At 36.1% G+C, this 20632-nt stretch overlaps 1 protein-coding gene across 1 annotated transcript in view; it reads left to right on the top strand.

Moving 5' to 3' along the window:
* MAN2A1 (mannosidase alpha class 2A member 1) overlaps positions 1-20632 on the top strand; it is a 152532-nt gene that overhangs the window by 39398 nt on the left and 92502 nt on the right. The window contains exon 5 of the mRNA XM_010987526.3: positions 14478-14605. Coding sequence (XP_010985828.1) covers positions 14478-14605 — 128 coding nt within the window. The remainder of the gene's footprint in view (positions 1-14477; positions 14606-20632) is intronic.

Genomic DNA, 20632 nt, shown 5'->3' on the forward strand with positions numbered 1-20632 from the left:
AGCATATTATCAAAGTGACCCCTGAAAAGGTTGTTTCAGTGTATTCTTCAATCTTTTACATAGAAATGTACCAATTTCTCTGCACATTGGTCAGTGGTGTAATTTTTCCCATAACTTTGACCAATTTAAGGGTTAAAAAATTTGCATTTTTGATTAGTGATAGTGTTCCATATTTTCTCATGTATACTGGCAGAGCCTTTTTTGAATTGCTTGGTCATGTACTTTTTCGTACTGATTTGTAAGAATATTTATACACACATATTAACCTTTATTTTTCCTTAAGTTTTAAATTTCATCTTAATTCTTAGTGCCTGATATATATATATATATATATATATCTCTACTTTAAAAATTTTTATGTAGTCAAATGTGTTCATCTGTCTTCTTGATATTGACTTTGCTGTCATATTTTAAAAGTCTTCCCTAGTCTAAGAGATCAGATAAATAGTCCGTTTTCCCCTGGTTTAATTTTTTATTGTTTACTTTCATAAATCCTGAAGCTTATTGTTTTACTGTGGTGTGATGGGCGGTTTTGCTCCCTGTACCTCTCTCCCCACTATTCCCAGGAGTTTAAGGACTCCTTTGGCATACATTGCTTTCTTTTATTTATTAAATGTCATGTATATAGCACTCACTGTGTTAGTTCCGGTTTTAAGTACTTTACAAATGGTAACTGATAATCCTCTCAGCAATCCTGTGAGACAGATACAGTGACTATCCTGATTTTCCAGGTAGGAACACTGGCCATTCAGGGTCACCCAGCTGGACATGCCACACTGCTGTGCCATCTAGTCTAGCCTGTCCAGACCCCTGGGCTGTTCCTTGCACACTGTGTTGTGCTGCTTCCCTAAGATTTAAATAGTCCTTTGATTTCTACTAATTTGAAGTGGCATCTTTATTGTTTTTAAATATGCATTGATTTCTGGGCTTTCTGGCCTCTTTCAGGGACTTTTTTGTTTGACCGTCATTGTTGCAGCCTTATGATATGTTTCCTTAACAGACAGTTTAAATACCTCCTTGTTTTTCTTTATTGAACAGTTCTTTTAATGAGTGACAGCTTAATTTTCCCAGAGAGCTTTAGAATTAGCTTGCTAAGTTCCTCCTACCCTATCAAAAAAGAAAAAAATATATATAAGAGGGGATGATGTTGATAGATATTGACGTAAACACTTAAAGGTAATTGGGGGAGCGTTGGTTTTCCGTCATTATCTGACCTTTTTTTTTTCTGATAACATGCTTAAAATGCTTATAAGTGTGGCCAGGAAGGTGCCATTACTGAAGATTACAAGCTCTGAGGGTACCGGATGATCCAAGAGTTACTGCCACACCCAAGGAGACTGGCCCCTCTTCCACTCTTGCCATGTGTGGCCATGGGAACCGCAGTTGTCAGGATCTTCTTCCAGTTATTCATGACAAGCTGGAATTCCAAAATGTTATGTAAAATGCCTTGACTTTTTAAATTGAAGTGTTAGCAGCTAATTTAGATTCATACACACATACACACACACAAATCCTTAGTTTAAATCGAGCTACCTGCTAGCTTGTAGCCTTTCAAAAATTAAGAACTGTTCTGTAAAATTCTGTGGAATTGGTGTTTGTGTTATATGTAATTTTTTGTTTTACTAAGTTTAAAGATTAAAACAATTTCTATGTCTGTCTAGGTCTTATATTGCTCCTGGAGTACAAATAATACTTCATGTTTTCTTAAATTCTAATTTCATATTGTTTTACTCATATTGTTCAGATTTTAAGATTTTATCCATCTGTAATTTTTTTTCTTTTTTTACTCTTACTATTTTTGAGTACCTTAACAGACAGTTTAAATCTGTTTATTGGCTAAAGCTTTTACTATTTCTATTGGATTTTTTACCCTCTCCCACCCCCCACCCCCAGCCCCAAAAAACCCCTGTATTTTACTGGTATTTACTCTTGACTTTTCTTCTTTTATCTTTCTAATTCCTTCTACCTGTTTTTACTAATGCTAAATGGGCCAGTTAATTTATTTTAATAGGGAGCATTTCTCCCTCTGTGTTTGCCTTTTAGCACTGCTGTAACTAGCTTTCACATTTTTATGTTGTTTTTTCATTATTGTATTTTTTTCCTAAGTATTCTGTAACTGTATTTTTTGTTTTCTCTTTGACTTGAGTATGTTAGGAAAATTTTTCAAGCTCCAAGTGCTATTTTTTTTCCCAGATACACTTTAGATGTTAAAAGCTAGTTTTAATATCTTCTGATCAGAGAGCATGGACTGTACAGTTTTTATTCTTTAAAATTTCTTTTGAGATTTCTTTACAAAGAAACAGTGGCAGTGATCCCTAAGATTCTAAACTTTTGCCATATATCTAGGTATGTATAATTTATTACACTTTTCATCTATCAATTCAAACATATTTTCAGCTTATGGTTTTTGTTCCTGCTAATTCCTGTTTTATTTCATTTGTTTTAGAATTCAGTTGTCTAGTTATTAAATCTCTAGTCTCTTTTGCGTATGCATTTTAATTTTAATTTTTTTTGTATTTACTGCATTTTGTGAGATTTTTCTCAAAGTTTTGTTTTTTCTGTTGTTTTTTTTACTTTCTTTCTTAAACGTTTTTTATTGATTTATAATCATTTTACAATGTTGTGTAAAATCCCAGTGTAGAGCACAATTTTTCAGTTATACATGAACATATATATATTCATTGTCACATTTTTTTCTCTGTGAGCTACCATAAGATCTTGTATATATTTCCCTGTGCTATACAGTATAATCTTGTTTATCTATTCTACAATTTTGAAATCCCAGTCTATCTCTTCCCACCCCCAACCCCCTTGGCAACCACAAGTTTATATTCTATGTCTGAGTCTATTTCTGTTTTGTATTTATGCTTTTTTTTTTTTTTTTTTTTTTAGATTCCACATATGAGCGACCTCATATGGTATTTTTCTTTCTCTTTCTGGCTTACTTCACTTAGAATGACATTCTCCAGGAGCATCCCTGTTGCTGCAAATGGTGTTATGTTGTCAGTTTTTATGGCTGAGTAGTATTCCATTGTATAAATATACCACATCTTCGTTATCCAGCCATCTGTTGATGGACATTTAGGCTGTTTCCATGTCTTGGCTATTGTAAATAATGCTGCTATGAACATTGGGGTGCAGGTGTCATCCTGAAGTAGGGTTCCTTCTGGATATATGCCCAGGAGCGGGATTCCTGGGTCATACAGTAAGTCTATTCCTAGTCTTTTGAGGAATCTCCATACTGTTTTCCACAGTGGCTGCACCAAACTGCATTCCCACCAGCAGTGAAGGGAGGTTCCCTTTTCTCCACAGCCTCTCCAGCATGTGTCATTTGTGGATTTTTGAATGATGGCCATTCTGACTGGTGTGAGGTGATACCTCATTGTAGTTTTGATTTGCATTTCTCTGGTAATTAGTGATATTAAGCATTTTTTCATGTGCCTATTGGTCATTTGTATGTCTTCCTTGGAGAATTGCTTGTTTAGGTCTTCTGCCCATTTTTGGTTTGGGTTGTTTATTTTTTTCTTATTGAGTCGTATGAGCTGCTTATATATTCTGGAGATCAAGCTTTTGTCGGTTTCATTTGCAAAAATTTTCTCCCATTCCGTAGGTTGTCTTTTTGTTTTACTTATGATTTCCTTTGCTGTGCAGAAGCTTGTAAGTTTCATTAGGTCCCATTTGTTTATTCTTGCTTTTATTTCTTCTAGGAGAAAGTTTTTGAGATGTATGTCAGATAATGTTTTGCCTATATTTTCCTTTAGGAGGTTTATTGTATCTTGTCTTATGTTTAAGTCTTTGATCCATCTTGAGTTGATTTTTGTGTGTGGTGTAAGGGAGTGTTCTAGCTTCATTGTTTTACATGCTGCTGTCCAGTCAAAGTTTTGTTTTTTGATTTTTGTTTTTTTCCTCCCATCTCAGATTCAGTTCTCTGTGGTGTGGAGCCCATTCTCATCTGGCTTTGAATACTTGTTTTTTTAAATTACCCTTTAGTTCTGGGTTCTTTATACAGTTGTCTCTAAATCCAGGTATTTTCCTTTTTTTATTCATCCATGAGTAGTAACATGTATCCACACCTGGAATTTGTTTTGAAACTGAGAATGTAAGTCACTAAAATCCCTTCCTTTTCTAACAGAACACTTTGTTTCCCATCCATTTCACCTGATTTCCTTTTAGGAAATGGTCTCCAAACAGGGAAGTCAGATCCTTCATCTTCCTGCCCCAGGTCAGATGAGTCAACTATGATCTGAGCTCAGCTAAACAACCCAGGTGTTGAATCTACAGAGAGTGAAGCGAGGGTGGAGAGATGGGAGGAAGGGAGCAGAATGGAGGGAAGGTTGCAGGTCACGCCTCACAGCACTGGTGCTCTCACAGGACTCTTCCTGTCCTGTGTTATGGTCCCTGCCGTGCCTGTAGCATGGCCTATCACTGTTTTTCAGTCTTCTGTTAAGCCTGGACTCATAGCCTGTCCTCAATGCTGTGTGCTCAGAACTGTCCCCCAGTACATTTCTCCTCTGGAGTCAGTGTTGCTTGCAACCAAGAAAGCTAGCTGATGTATTTCTCCTCAGATCCCTTTTTTGGTGAGCTGGGCTTGGGGCAGAGGGCGGGGGGTACTTAATACATAGATTTGCTTTCATTATTTAAAATTCTGAGCTTGTGCTAAGTGGCATCACTGATAGGAGTTTTTTTGACGCTCAATGTAATGCTTATGCAATGACTTATTTTTCCCTTTTTGAAGATGAGTCTATGGATTAAATGTCTGTACCTGAATTTGCAAGCGAGCTGTTGCAGAGAAGAACCTGTTAATTCTAGCAGAGTTCTGTGTGAGCTTTTATTGTCCCTGAAGAATAGCAATTGATTGTGGAACTTAACAGAAACATAACTCAAATGATCCCCATAATCTAAGCTAGCATCGACTTGTTTGATTCTTCCCCGCTGTGGCAGTGGTATTCAGTTCTATAAGCTTTTAAAAATGAAAATCTAGTTAACTAAAGGGAGATCCATGCAAACAACATCTAGTTTTTTATTTTTGTGCAACTCAAAGTAATTTAATCAAGTGTAGTCACGGTACCTACTTGTAACACATATCCAATGGATTTAAAAGAAACTGCCCTCCGTTATAATCAGCACATTTTCTGTCTATACATGTTTTATTTTGAAAGTGAACATTCTTTTTACTTTTTAGGCTTCCAGTTTGAGTATTTTTGCCTCAGTGCAGTTAAGTACTACATGACGTCTGTAATACATCAAAATGGGAACCTTTATTCAGAGTCAAGCAGCTGAAACGCTAGCCTTAGCATTTCCTTTAACTCGCATCCAGTGTATTACATATTCATTTTTCCTCTCTGGGCTCTGAGACATTGAAAGAGTTTTTACATTGCATCTGCTCTTGCTGTTGAGACCAGTGTTCAGTTGAGAAGTCCACTGAGATGTTGGAACCTAGAGCAGTTTATGTGTTTGCCAGAGTCTTGACCAACTTCTCTGTGTGGACCTTGTGATATGAAATAATCTAAATGTGTGTGGGGGGGAAACGTACCATTAGATACTGTATCTTCAATGCGTTGCTGGGTTTCATTGTTTTGCGAAGAATGTAAAGTCTTTGTCGAAGTCTTTCTACCATTCTCTTCTATCTTTTTTCCTAGGTTTATAATTAAGTGAAACTTCTACCCTGTCCTCTTAACTAGTAATGTTTGCTTATTGAAATCAGAGAAATGTTTGAGGTTACTTTCTTAAATAATACAGATTCAAACTTACTAATGTGCATTTTGAGCTCACTGGAAAAAATACCTTTAAAGTTCTTATATAAGGCTAATTTACTGTACATTTTATACAGGTCAGATTTTATGGTGTTTAATCAAAGACTGCTGTAAAATTTGCAGAGCAGTGAGAAGTTACAGTGTGTCTTGTAATGTTCAGTATAAATTGTAGATTTGGATTGAGTTTCATCAAAGGAAGCAAGGCAGTGCCCCAGGGTCTAAAATAACTTTAGTTCTAATAGCTGAAGCAGTGGTGTACATTTATTTCAGAAAGTGTGTATTCCATTCCCACCCCCTCCAATCCCAGTTCATCTGGAGTGAGGGGGCTTTGCTTTCACCGCTTATTCACTTCAGCTGCTGGCTTCTGTTTACATCACGGCTCTGTGCAAAAGCCATGAGGATTTCCCAGCTGCTCCGTCCACTGGATACTTCATTGATGCTGACTGCTCTGTTCTTGAAATTCTTTCTTTTCCTTGTCTTCTGTGACCCAGAGCCCTTTCTCTCCTGGTTTTGGTCCTGCATTGTGAACATTCCTTTTTTAATCACCTCTCTGACCCCCTTCTCTTCTCTTTATTAGATGTCCCATTTCTCGTCTGTAGGGTCGCACCCCTTGGTTCTCCTCTTCATTTTGCGTGCTTGTCCACACTGTTTAATTTCCAGGTGTGTGGGCTGCTTCCAGATCCAAAGCTTCAACCTCAATTTCTTTCTTCTTCTCTAGTTAACTGTAAAAGTAACAGCTTATTGAGTACTTACTCTGTACTCAATGTGTAAGGCACATTCTAAGCACTTACGTGTATTCATTCAGCTGGTCCTATAGCATTCCTATACATTAAGATCCTTCATTATCCTTATTCTGCTGTTGAGGCAAAGGTGTTAAGAAATGCGCCCAAGGTCCCCCAGGTAGTAAGTGTGAAGTCAGGACCAGAGCCCGGCAGCCTCAGTCCAGAGCCGGTGCTCTTACCCACTGTGTCTGCCTTTTGTGCTGTCCAGTCAGTCCCAAGCCTGTCAGTCCTGCCTTTTTGGTATCTCTGCTCTCTGACCCCTGCTTGGTTCCCATGACTCCTATTTTGTGCTATCATGAAAACCTCCAACTGGTCTTCCTGTTTCCAGCTGTGCCTCTTCCATATGTCCTCCATTTCACCCGCAGAATTAGGTTTCTAATATATGAGTCTGTCCACGTCTCTTCTTGGCTTTAAAATGCTTTAGTGACAATTCAGTGTCAAAAGGTACAGCCTGATCTCCTTTGCCTGGTGCATACTTGGTTTTGTTCTCTGATTTCTCTGTTTGTCCTCCCTTACCTCCAATCACTTCCTGCTTCACATCCACTCTTAGTCATGCTGAACCACCTGGGTGTCCTCAGTCACAGGTTACGTCCTGCTTTTTAGGAATTTGCCCACGAGTTTAGGTGAGGATATTTTTTTTCCCTTTTGTACATTGCATAATCTCAGTCCTACTTATTTTTTAAGACTTGGCTGAAATATACTACCTCATCTCTAAAGCCTTCCTTTATTTTCTCCATCATCCATTCAATAAGTACTGTGTTAGACTCCAGGCCTACAAGAAGTGAGCAAGTCTAATCTGATCCCAGCCCTCACCGCAGAGCAGGAAAAGCAGTGTAATTAACACAGTATCACAATAGAGCATTTCCTTCTATGGGAGCAAGAAGAGGGTTTTGGAAAGCTTCCTGGAGCAAGTGGTATTCAAGCTGAAACCTGAAAGGCTGTTAGAACTAGCCAGATATGAAGGGGGTGGGAAAAGGTGGGGAAGAAATTCCAACTTACGAGAGGAGAATTGTGATTATGGGCCAGGGATTAGCAAGAACATGGCATGTTCAAACACCTTAAAGAAGTTTATTAGGTGGCAGCAGTAAGGGAGAGCATGGATGTTCAGGGACTAAGTAATATGTGGTTATCAGGGAGATGCAAATTAAAATTACTACAACATAATATCTCAAACACCTTGGAATGGCTAAAATCAAAAATACTGACAACCGCCATTCTGCCTTCTGTCTATAAATTTGACTAGGCGAGGTATCTCATATAAGTGGAATCATACAATATTTATTTTTTCATGTCTGGCTTATTTCACTCAACATAATGTCTTCAGGGTTCATCCATATTGAAGCATGTGTCAATTCCCTTCCTTTTCAAGGCTGAATAATATTCCATTGTATGAACAGACCATGCTTTGTTTATCCATTCAGCTATCAGTGAACATTTGGATTATTTCTACCTTTTGACTATTGTGAAAAATGGGTGTACAAATATCAGTTCAATTATTTTGTATATATACCCAGAAGTGGAATTGCTGGATTATATAACAATTCAATGTTTAATTTTTCACAGAACTCCCATGCTGATTTCCACAGCAGCTGTACCATTTCATGTTACCACCAACAGTGCCCAAGGTTTCCAACTATTCCATGTCCTCATCAGCACCTATTTCCTTTGTTTGTTTGTTTGGATGAAAGCATGGAAGCCATCCTAACAGGGTTTTGTACTATGCTTTTTGAACTTAGTGTATCTTAGAGAACCTTTCAGGAAAGGGGAGTGTCTTTCTTTTTAATGACTGTGTAAAACTCTGTTCTATGAGTGAGCCTTAATTTATTTAACTTCTCCCAATTGATGATCCTGTAGATATATTTCTAGTCTTTTGTGAATGTGAGAGTGTTTCTTTATCTCAAGCGTATATAGTCATCCTTTGGTATCCTCAGGGGATTGGTTGCAGAACTCACCCCAAATACTGAGATCCTTGGATGCTCAGGTTCTTTATATAAAATGGAGTAGTATTGTATATAACCTACACACATCTTCCTGTATTCTTGAAATCGTCTTGAGATTACTTATAATATTTAATACAATGTAAATACTATGTAAATAGTTGCTACTTGTGGCAAATTTAAGTTTTGCTTTTTGAAAAAAAATTTTTTTCTAGAAATTAAAAAAATTTTTTTCTTTTTCCATCAGAAGTTGGTTGAATTTGTGGATGTGGAACCTGTGAATATCTAGGGCTGACTGCACAATGCTTCTGTTTATTTCTATACTTTTATGTATTTTCTGACTTCCTTTTAATGAGAATGGATAAAAGTATTTACATGCATTTTAAAATTTGATAGTTATTGCCAGCCTATTTCCAAACATCCTTGACATCACAGTATGTTATACAACTTTTTTATGTCATTGAACTTTTAATTTGCATTTCCTTGTAAGTGAGATAAACATTTTTTCATTTTTAGTAGTTATTTCTGGAATATCTGCTTCATACTTTTTGCTTGCTTTTCTTTTGAGTTGTTGATACCCTTTTCTAAGAGGAACAGCCAGATTTAAATGGTGAGCAAACATGTGATTCCTGCCTTCATGAGCTTACAGTCTGTTGAGGGACAAAGCCGGTAAACATACAAATGTGTAATTAAAGTTTGTGCAAAATGCCGTGAAAGAAGAGTTTTGGGTTTTATGAAAGAAAGCAGTTTAGGTGGGGATAGGGTGGGGTATGGTGGCCAGAGAAGACTCCTAATGGATGGGTTAAGAGCCAGTGAGGCAAATCCTGGGAGGGAAAATATTCCAAGAAGAGAGAGAATGGACTGCAAACTCAAAGAAGGGGTACGGCTGGAATGAAGTGAGCACAAGATTAGGAGAGATGACTCACTGGCCATCTGCCCCTCATATAGTCTCTAAAAACAGGAGTCCACAGTATTCAGAAGTATACAATGAGTTTCCCCAATTATTATGTGAGAGATTTTAAAGCAAACTTATTTTTACCTTCTAACTTAATAGATACTCCCCATGAAAGGCATATGGATTAGATAATCTGATGAGCAAATGTTTTTAGGCTATTAATTGATTCATTGGGAGCCTCTATCTTTTTGAATTTCCCTTTTAACTAATTTTTTATTTAAGAATAAACCCCTATACATCATCTTGTATTATTTCATATTTCCCCAGATGTATCATTACAAATTCAGCTCATTTTCTCATGTGAAATTAATTTGTGATTCTTTGACACTCACTAAATGATGCATTGTTTGCTGCTAAGTTATCTGTAACAATTTCCCCATTAGGGAAAAAAGCTCTTTGAGTCTATCCTGTGTGTGAGCAGATTCCAAATGTGTGATGAGTTTACTTAGGGGAAAAAGTGACACTTGGAGAAAGTGATTTGCAGCTTCTTGTGCTTGGCAAGTAAGTTCTTAAATGTAAATTCTGCATCTTGGACAAAATGAGCTGTGACAGATATGCTCAGATGAATTTTGATCAATATTTTCTTAAGCTTTTTTCAAAATTAAATTCTCAAGCAATGAAATAGAAACAGAAGTGCGTAATGGCTTGCAAGTCAGCCATTTAAAAAAGTGGGGCAGGATGTTGTTAATTGTGAAAGTTAGTTCCTGATTTCCTATTTTCTGGATTTGCTGCGTGTATATACTCTTTTCTCTCCCTCTCTTTTCATTTGAATCCAGATCCCATGTTTATTAGGAAATATTAGGAAAAGCTTACATGCAAAAAATTTGCCAGAAACTAGACTGTCTTGGCAGAAGTTAAGCAATAGACCCTATGATGTAGGCATCTTTTTTTGATTTGGCACCCCCCCCCTCAATATTGCAGAGAAATAGCCCGATTGATTCTTGGTGAACACTGAGTTAATAAAAATACTTGGAAGTACCTGTCTTTGTTCTAAGTAACTTTTTCTATAGATAGTTCCCATTACTTGATTTTTAAAAAGTTATTAAACTGTCAAATGTAGAGTTTGCAGTCTGAATTTTATTTTGTGCTGCTAACAATAGCAATTTTAAATATGGTACTTTTGTAGGCTAACATAACATTTCTGCTGTTGCTTATAAATGTTTTTCTAAATATTTCCTGAAGTGTTACTTTGGTGAGACTGTCAGTCCTACTTTTTGTACCTGTCACTAAGTGATGATGATGGTTAATGCGCATCTCAGTCATTAGGTCTTTTTCCTCATGTTTATTTGGACCTTTTTGTGCATATTGCATGTGTTCTAGAAATCAGGGCAAATTTGTGCACTTCTGCAGTTTTTATATGTGTGTGCGTGTATGTTGTGTGATTTGTTTTTGTTTTTGTTTTTAGTTTAACTGATCAGGTGGCAAGTGTTTTTGCCTAACATAGGCAAATTTTTTTGAATATTTTTTTGAATATTTTGTATCAAGCCCAACCTTCCTGCCTGTAAGAATGTTCTGGTTTATAATCTGGTTTTTGCCATTCATATGTATAGACCAGGGAAAATGCGGTTCAGCGAAATAAGAGCACCCATTAACCTGATTCTCTGGCCCGATTGTCCAGTCATTGCCACGTTGCTTCATATTTTAAATCATGTTGTCTGTTTTCTTCCATTTGTTCTACCTGATTAGAGAAACTGTGCTAAGAAAAACTAAAACGTGTGTTCTTTCTGGCCTGCTATTATGACATCATTTATGCCTCTTCAGACCTCCTCATGCAGTTTTCCTTAAAAACCTGCATCAGCATGCCACGTCAAACATCAGTCCCTTGGCTTTTATGACATAGTATCCTAGCTTTCTTATGACCTTGTTTTAAGTCTTTCTGACTGAAGATTTAAAAAGAAAAAACTGTAATCTATTTTTACCCCACAATTTAATAGCTATTTTAATAATATAAATAATTTAAAATTTTATTTTTCAACTTTATATTCTGACCCACTGATGTGTCTCTTTCTGAATAAGTCACAGTTATATGGTTGCTTTTTAAACTATAAAAACACCTCCTACCAGGGAGAAGTGCAGGTTGCTCCTCATTACACTTTTCTAGAATGTTCTAGGCTCTAGTCACAGACTTTTTCTTTTTATCTTTAACATTTCTTATTGCCTCAGTTACCTATGCTATTTTTCTTCTATTTGGTACTTAACTCTCCTTCTGACTGTTTTCTCCAGACTTTCCATCCTTCTCTATTTCCTCTTTGTTTCAGTCCTCCAGAACTTAATTTTTGTATTGGCCTCTTTTCCTAAACTTACTTTTCTCTTTCAGTTAGCTACTTTTGGTGACATCAGAGAGCCCTATCCAAATTTATATTTATCAATGCAAAGTGCCTTCCTTCTTAACTCATCGTCACTGTGTATTAACACCCCCCCATTAGACACTTGGAATCAAAACCCCAAGTCATATGTGCTGTTGTCTTTTGTTTCCAGACATTTCCTAATTCCCACTGATACTTTTTCATGAAACATCTCCTTTCTCTTCTTCCTCATCCATTTTTCCTACCAACACTGTAGTTTAGATCATGTCACTTTATACCCAGATTATTCAAACTCCTTTCTAACTGACCCTTCCCTGTCCAGTTTATTTTGCATATGTCTGTGAACTTCATCTAATATAAAAATTGAATGTTAATACTAATTTTAACCTGAGAGTCTCATTCACTCATTCCCTGTTTGTCTGAGAACAGAGTGGCCATTATTTGCCAAGCCAGTTTCTCTGTGCTGGGCATGGAAAAGTGAACACAACAGCATGTACTGGACTCTGCTCTCTCGCAGCTTGCATTATAATAGTGGGTGGGGTGAGGAGGAAGAGAGAGGAGACACAGAAATGAACAAGGCAACTTGGTTTGTGATAAATACTATTCATGGTATTTATAGAGGGGGCGGGGTACAGTGGGAGTGTTGATTTAGGTTGGGTATCCCAGAGACTTCTGTGGGTAGGTTTTATTGGAGCTGAGAAATGAGGGCAGCTGGGACCAGCCAGGTTGGGACAGATAAGAGAATTCTGAGTGAGAGGCTTTCCATGCCTCCCCCATTTTGATAGATAGGATAGTCTTTAAAGTAACCATTATGTATAGATAAGAACTCAGTACACAGCCACAGTAGCATCTCAGGCATCATGGGGAGGGGGAAGGGAGAAATTATTCACAGATGGAGCTGGAAAATATAATATGTGTAATTCTTTGCTTGATTGTCTGTTTCTTGGAGCCCATTTACGCATGGGACAGGGAATATGTAGCAAAGTAAAACTGATACAGGTGAAGAATTCCATCATTGGAGTGATTTCTTTCCATTTAATTTTCAGATTACTTACTATATATTTCTATTCTCTCTTCAAGAGCAGCAAAGAATTTATTTCAACCAAATTATTATTTTTTTTAACTGAAGTATAGTACAATTTTGTGTCAATGACCAATTACTTCTGACACTTTACGGAAGATCTGTTTATTGGAATACTGAGATATGGAGGTCAAGTTTCTATATTTGATGGGCAGAGATTAAATCCCAAATCTGTCCTGACATCTCAGCCTTCCAAGTATTGGTCATATGGCATAAGGAGTGGGACTGGTCCATGGCCTCTAGAGTGTGGCTAAATCAGGCAGTCACCAGAGAGAGAACTACTGACTGTAAGCAACATCCCATTGGCTGTAATTGGGACAAAATAGCCTTGGATTTAGTTGTGTTCTTAAAGAAATGCAATTTTTAGAAATTTCCAGCTTCATTCTAATAAATTCTTGATTTGGGCCTTTGAGAATCTGAGGTTTGACTGGACGTTTAAGTTTCTTTAGACACTATTAATGAGCCATCGTATTCTCCATATGAAATGATATTAGTTGGTGCTCCCCATGGTAATAACAGATATAATTTATGCATTTTTAATTTATACAAGGAAATCAGTCATTCATTCCTACTTTTTTAGAAATTGTGTCCATTATCCACTCTGTTATTGGTTCCATGATCCTTCATATGTTTGAAAAAAATCACATGTAGTGTTAATGCTCTGGCTTCTGTTATATGTTTTGTAGCAAAATATTTACTCTTTATGCTTCTGGTCTGCCTCAACTAAATTTGGTTTGGTACTTGGCTCTTAGCTGTAAGCATTTAGTGACGTATATCCTTACTAAAGCTGCTTTTCCTTCTGAAATTTTATACCATTTTCAAAACCATCTTTTTGCAAACTTAAAACCCTGTGGCACTTAAGATGCTTGCTTAAATTTTTGACATTTACACTTCCTCAGGTAGTTCTTCAAAATTTTAACAGTTTATGAATTTTTTTTCCTTCCCTGAGGAAGGTACCTTCTTGTCATGATTCCGTTCTCCAAGGCCAGGATTTATTTACTTTGTATGGGATTATGATAAGGGAGTACCCAATGTGCAGCTAATGATAATGTTAGAGCTTTTCTCTCAATAATGGAAGATAAACTGTATAGCCTACATTATAATTGATTCTGGAGCAGGGTGCTCTGTAATGTTTTCTATATTCCCAGAGGGATATGATATTTACTAGCTTTACGTTTATTATTACTTTTGTGTAGCTTATGTGATTAACTTATCAGTGTCAGAAGTACTAAAATAAATAGTGATTTTTCAGCATAGGTGTATTGAAACAAATGCTGTACTTGAAATGTCAGTCCTCCAATAAACATGCATCAAGCATAGTAAAGCACTTTGCTAGGTGCTCAGCAGGATGTAGAAATAAGTCAGATGTGACTTCTGACATCAGGAATCTTTGAAGTTGTGTGAGAGATTATCCCCTTATGAAATGGGACTTCTAGAGTGACCTGCGTGGCTTTGCCTAGGGCAGGAGGGGTCACCTCAGACACATTACTAAGGATGCTTTATCACCAGGGTCCCAAGGTTGAATTTTTCTCACTGGTCTAAAAAGTTTTTAACAAGTAGTATACTACTGTTTACATTTAAAGACTATTCCTAATGTTTATGTTTTACTTTTTTATTTGAACATGTATACATTAATGTAAATTCTTGTTATTTTCTCCTCTAGTTTACTAGAAAATGGTCAGTTTGAAATTGTGACAGGTGGCTGGGTTATGCCTGATGAAGCTGCTGCACATTATTTCGCCTTAATCGACCAACTAATTGAAGGACATCAGTGGCTGGAAAAAAATCTAGGTATGTATTGTTATCTTTCCCCTTCATTCAGACTACTCTGGGCAATTAATTTTAGGGAATGTGAGATGGAACTCTTTCATTTTTTTAGCAACTAATTTCCTCAGTACTTATTATTATTGAATAATCGATTTTTCATTATTTTATGATGTTTTCTTTGATTATAAACTCAGTTACAGAGATGTTATGGTCACTTTTAGAGTAATCTACCTTATTTCACCTATTATTTTATCAATTTTATCTATTTATTAATTTTAGAATTTTTAAAAAACTATCCCACTGGGATTTTAGTTATATATTAATATTCTTGATCGTAAGAGGCAAACACCTAATGTACTTGCTTCAACAAAAAAAGAAAAGAAAGAAGGAAAGAAAAGGGTTAATTTTGTCATTGAGAACTCCAGAGATAGGGTAGCTTCAGGTCAGGTTGGATCCAGGGGACTCAAATTATGTTGTCTAGGCACTGTCTCTTTTGACTCTGCTTATTATTGCATGGCTTGAGGCTTTTCCTGGGGAGTAAGATAGCCATAGGCAACCAGTACTGACTCTCATTTTACTGGTGTAACAACTTAGTATCTTACCTAATTGACCCACTTTGGGTTAGGTGCTTATCTCTAAGCCAGTTAACTGTTTAGGAGCTGAACTCATTGAGCTTGGTTAGTTTGGTAAAAATGGTCATGGCTGGAGAGGCGTTTGGAGCAGGATCAGTCTCACCTGAATCATGTGAATGTGTCTTCCGTGGGGAAGAAGGATCCTTTCACCACAAGCAATGGGGAAGGGGGTTCAGAACTGATACAATCAGATGTTCATAACTCATAAGAACAGGAGATTGACTAACTGAAATCTCTGTGGTCTCTAACATCTGCATTCTCCAAAATGGTATGTCATTGTTTTCAAATAGTTCATGTCAGTATGATTTTGCAGTTTTTCTGTATGGTAAGTATACATGTTTTTTACTGAAGTTATTTCTAGATACTTTATTATTTTAAAATATTCTTCTGTTAGAGATAAAATTGTTCCAACCCCATTAATACTTTCTTTACTTTTTATTTTGGAATAATTTCAAATTTAAAAGTTGTAGGAATACTGCACAGAACTCTCATGAAGCCGTCAACCAGACTTACTTATTATTAAAGTTCTGACATTTTTGCTACATTTTTTAATCTTTCCATATTGATATTGTTGTGATTGTTACTAGAGTAAGTTGCAAATATCATGCCTGTGCAGAAAGAGAGTTAACACAGCAGGTTTGAAACTTCTGTACTTAGAAAAGTTTTGCAAAGCTGGCCCTTGGCTGGTGTCTGAAGACGTGGATTTCTTAAATGATGAGTGACTCACTATGTTTAAACTATTTGTAAAAGCAATATAGTTTATGGTAAACACTCGTTTTCCTTCTGGAAGTCTAGAATCATATTATATACTAGACAGAGGGTGCCCATGTGACCAGCCCCCAGTAAAAACCTTAAGACACTGAGCTTCCTTGGTTCACAGCATTTCAGGTGTTGTCACCATTCATTCGTGGAGGAATTAAACATGTCCTAGGGATTCCACCGGGAGAGAACTCTCAGAAGCTTGTGCCTGGTTTCCTATGGACTCTGCCCTGTGTGCCTTTTCTCTTTGCTCATTTTGTTTTGTGTCCTTTCACTGTGATAAATCATAGCTGTGAGTATGACTGTTTCAAGAGCTGTAAGTTTTCTTAAGTCACTAAACCTGGAGGTGGACTTGGGGACCACCTACTCAGTGTCGCTTTTCTTAAATAATTATGTTCTAATCCAAGAATATTTACTTTAAAAATCTCAGTTTTTGTGGATTTTTTCCTTTATGTTTAGTTTTTATGGATGTATAATTTACATGCATTGCAACATCTAAATCTTACTTGTTTAGTTTTGAGCTTTGACAAATGTTTACGCCCATTTGACCCATATTTTAATCACCCTAGAAAGGTCCCTCATTCCCTCTTTCCCTCTGCAGCCACCTGCTCTTTGCTCTCTGTTACTGTAGGTTATTTTTGCTTATTTAAGAATTTCGTATGTATGGAATAACTCTTTCAGACCTGGCTTGTTTTGTTCAGCATAAGTGTCTTTCTTACTACTGTATTGTTTACATACCATGCAGTTCACCCACTTAAAGTACATAGCTTAGTGGTGTTTAGTGTATTCTCAGAGTTGTGTAACCATAACCACTATTTATTTTTAGAACTTTTTCAGCATCCCTAGAAGAAATGTCTTCCTCATTAGTTGTCACACCTCCTTCTGCCTCCTCCCTTGCCTGCCCCAGGCCCAGTGACCACTAACCTTTTTGTATGTATGGATTTGATTACTGTGGACATTTCACACAAATGGAATCGTACAACATGGCATTTTGTGACAGGCTTTTTTTACTCGGCATGTTTCCAGGGTTTATCCAGGTGGTAGCTGTGTCAGTGCTTTGTTCCTTTTTATGGCCGAATAATATGCTGTCGTATGGATATATGCCACATTTGTTTATCCGTTGTTTGTCCCTCTTCAAGGGATGGACATTTAGGTTGCTCTCTTTAGGTGCTATGAATAATGCTGCTTGTTATGCACATACGTTTTTGTGAGGGCAAAAATTTTCATCTCTTTGGCGTGTATAGCTAGCAGTGGAATTGCAGGGTCACATGGTAACTGTGTGTTTAACATTTTGAGGAGCTGCCTAATTATTTTCCAAAATGGCTGTATCATTTTACATTCCCACCAGCAGTGTATGAGAGTTCAAAGTTCTCCACCTCTTTTCAGCATTTGCTGTTGTCCTTTTTTTTTTAGCCATACTCGTGTGTGTGGAATGCTATCTCATTATGGTTTTGATTTGCATTTCCCTAAAGACTGTTAAGCATCTTTTTAATGTGGCTGTTGGCTATTTATGTATCTTTTTTGGAGAAATATCTATTCACATCATTTGCCTACTTCTAGAATTGAGTTCTTTGTCCTTTTATTGTTGATTTGTAAGAGTTCTTCATAGATTCTTGATACAAGTTCATTGTCAGATAATGATTTGCAATTTTTTTGTCCATTCTGTGAGTTGTCTTTTCAGTTTCTTCAAGGTAACCATTAATGCAAAAAAATTTTAATTCTGATGAAATCCATTTTATCTATTTTTTCTTTTGCCACTTACGTTTTTGTTGTCATAGCTAAGAAATTATTGTTTAACCCAAGGTTGTAGAGATTGATACTGTATTTTTTCCTAGGAGTTTTATAGTTTTAACTCTTACACTTAGTGAACGCATTTGAGAATATGAGGTTCCTTATTGTAGCTTTGACTGCGCCTTATAATTAGTGTTCTCAGTTTTGTTTTCTAAACAGTTTGGAACAATGTATTGTTTTGGAGACTTTATTTTTACATTTGGTTATGGGATACTTTTTAAATTGTTTAGTCTTTGATTGTTAATTTATGCCTTTATGAACTTTATTATACAAATTTGACCATTAGAAACTTTAAGCTTGAGCTTTTAAAAGTTGTCATTTGCCCAGAATATCCATTTTGTAACTGTTCTCTGACTTCCCTTAAGCTTAAAGATTAAATATATTTGGAAAAATCCGATTTCATTAATTATATTATTTATAATACTTATGTTCTAATTTTTAAGTCTATTAGATTTGTTATAATATGAGTGGTGTGTTTTACTCTTTTTAATGATTTTTTTCCTGGAATTTTTCTTGTATTTTACTTTTATATGTTTTGACAATCTTACTCTTGCATGAAGACACAAAATCTTTCCTGGTTTTATTGGTAGATGGGCCCTCTTTATAAAATTTTGGATTTTTCTTGTAGTACACTTTTCCCTAAATTTGTCACTTATCCCTTTAAAAAAAAAATTTGTTTATACCAAGGAAAATACTGGGTTCCTCTGTAAGTCTCTCCCTAGCTTTCACCTCCTTTCATATCAGTTTTTAAAAACATAGTTAAACATTCTTTTTTCTACATCACTTCTCAGGGACTCTTTAACCTGTTGTAGCTAGGTTGCTACTCCTGTGTATCAAGTGATTTTTGACATAGAAAAGGTCACCAGTGGTGCTGAAATCTCCGTCATCACTAGAGCCTTTCATATTGACCTTTATGCTTATTTGTAAGCTTATTCTGCCCTTGTTATTTGGGACAACATGTACTCCATTTTTATTTCATAACTTAATTTTGATTTAATTTCAAATTTATGAAGAGTTGCATGATAACATTTGGAAAGGGCTCCTATATATCCTGTATAGTTGGCCTCAGTATTCACTGGTTCCGCATCTGACAATTCAATCAATCATGGATGGAAAAAAATTGAAAAAAAAAATTCCAGAAAGTTCCAAACTGCAAAACTTGAATTTGCCATGCGTAGCAACTACTTACATCATATTTACATAGTATTTACAACTGTTTACATAGCATTTATGTTGTATTAGATATTATAAGTAATCTAGAGATGATTTAAATTACAGGCATACCTCATTTTACTGTGCTTCTCAGATACTGCATGTTTTACAAACTAAAAGTTTCTTACAACCCTGTGTTGAGCAAGTCTATTGGTGTCATTTTTACACACATTTGTTCATTTTGTGTCTTTGTGTCACATTTTGGTAATTCTTGGAATGTTTAAGACTTTTTCATCATTATTATGTTTGTTATGGTGATCTGTGATCAGTGATCTATGTTGCTTTTGCAGAAAGATTATGACTTACTGAAGGCTCAGGTGATGGCTAGCATTTTGGGGCAGTAAAGTTTTATTTTGTTTTGTTTTTCTTCCAGTTTTATTGAGATTTAATTGGTATCAGCACTGTATACATTTAAGGTATACAGCATAATGATCTGACTTGTATATATCATGAAATAATTATCTCAGTAAGTTTAGTGAACATCTCTCATCTCATATAGACACAAAATGAAAGAAACAGAAAAATTTTTTTCTTGTCAAGAGAATTCTTAGGGTTTACTCTCTTAACAACTTTCATATATAACCTATAACAGCAGTGTTCATTATATTTATTGTGTTGTACATTACATTCCTAGTGCTTAAAACTGGAAGTTTGTACCTTTTGACTGACTTCATTCAGTTCCCCCCACACCCCAATTCTAGTAACCATAGATCTGCTGTCTGTTTCTATGAGTTTGTTTGTTTTTGAAATGTAATTTACCTCCAACACTATGTTAGCTCCTGTTATACAACATAGTGATTCAATATTTCTGTACATTTCAAATTGATCACCATGGTAAGTCTAGATAAGATTATGTCACCATGCAAAGATATTACATAGTTATTGACTGTGTTCCCCACACTGTACTTTTCATTCCCATGACTCATTTATTTTGCAGCTGGAAGTTTGTACCTCTTAATCTCCCTCACCTATTTCTTTCCTCCTCCCAGCCCACTCCCTTCTGGCAACTGCCTGTTTGTTCTCTGTATTTATGACCCTGTTTCTGTTTGGTATTTTGTTTTGTTTTTTTAGATTCTGCATATAAGGGAAATCATACAGTATTTGTCTTTCTCTGTCTGATTTGTTTCATCAGCAAAATGCCCTCAAGTTCCATTGATGTTGAAAATGGCAAAATTTCATTCTTTTATACACCTGAATAGGATTCCATTGTGCCACATTTTCATTACTCATTGATCCATCTGTGGACACTTAGGTTGCTTCCATATCTTGGGTGGGGCATATATCTTTTCAAAATTAGTTTTTTTGTTTTCTTCAGATAAATACCCAGGAGTGGAATTGCTAGTCATTTGGTAGTTCTCCTTTTAATTTTTTGAGAATTCTCCACACTGTTCTCCATAATGGCTGTACCAATTTACATTTCCCACCAACAAGGGTTCCCTTTTCTCCACATATAAAGTATTTTTTAAATTAAGGTCTGCACATCTTTTAGACATAATGCTATTGTACACTTAATAGACTACAGTAAACATAACTTTTATATGTACTGGAAACCAAAAACTTTGTATGACCTTGTTGCAATATTCACTCTATTGCAATGTTCTAGAACTGAACCCACAATATCTCTGAGGTATGCCTGTATGTGGGAGGATGTGTGTAG

The sequence above is a fragment of the Camelus dromedarius genome, chromosome 3, assembly GCF_036321535.1.
Source record: "Camelus dromedarius isolate mCamDro1 chromosome 3, mCamDro1.pat, whole genome shotgun sequence".
NCBI classification, from domain to species: domain Eukaryota; kingdom Metazoa; phylum Chordata; class Mammalia; order Artiodactyla; family Camelidae; genus Camelus; species Camelus dromedarius.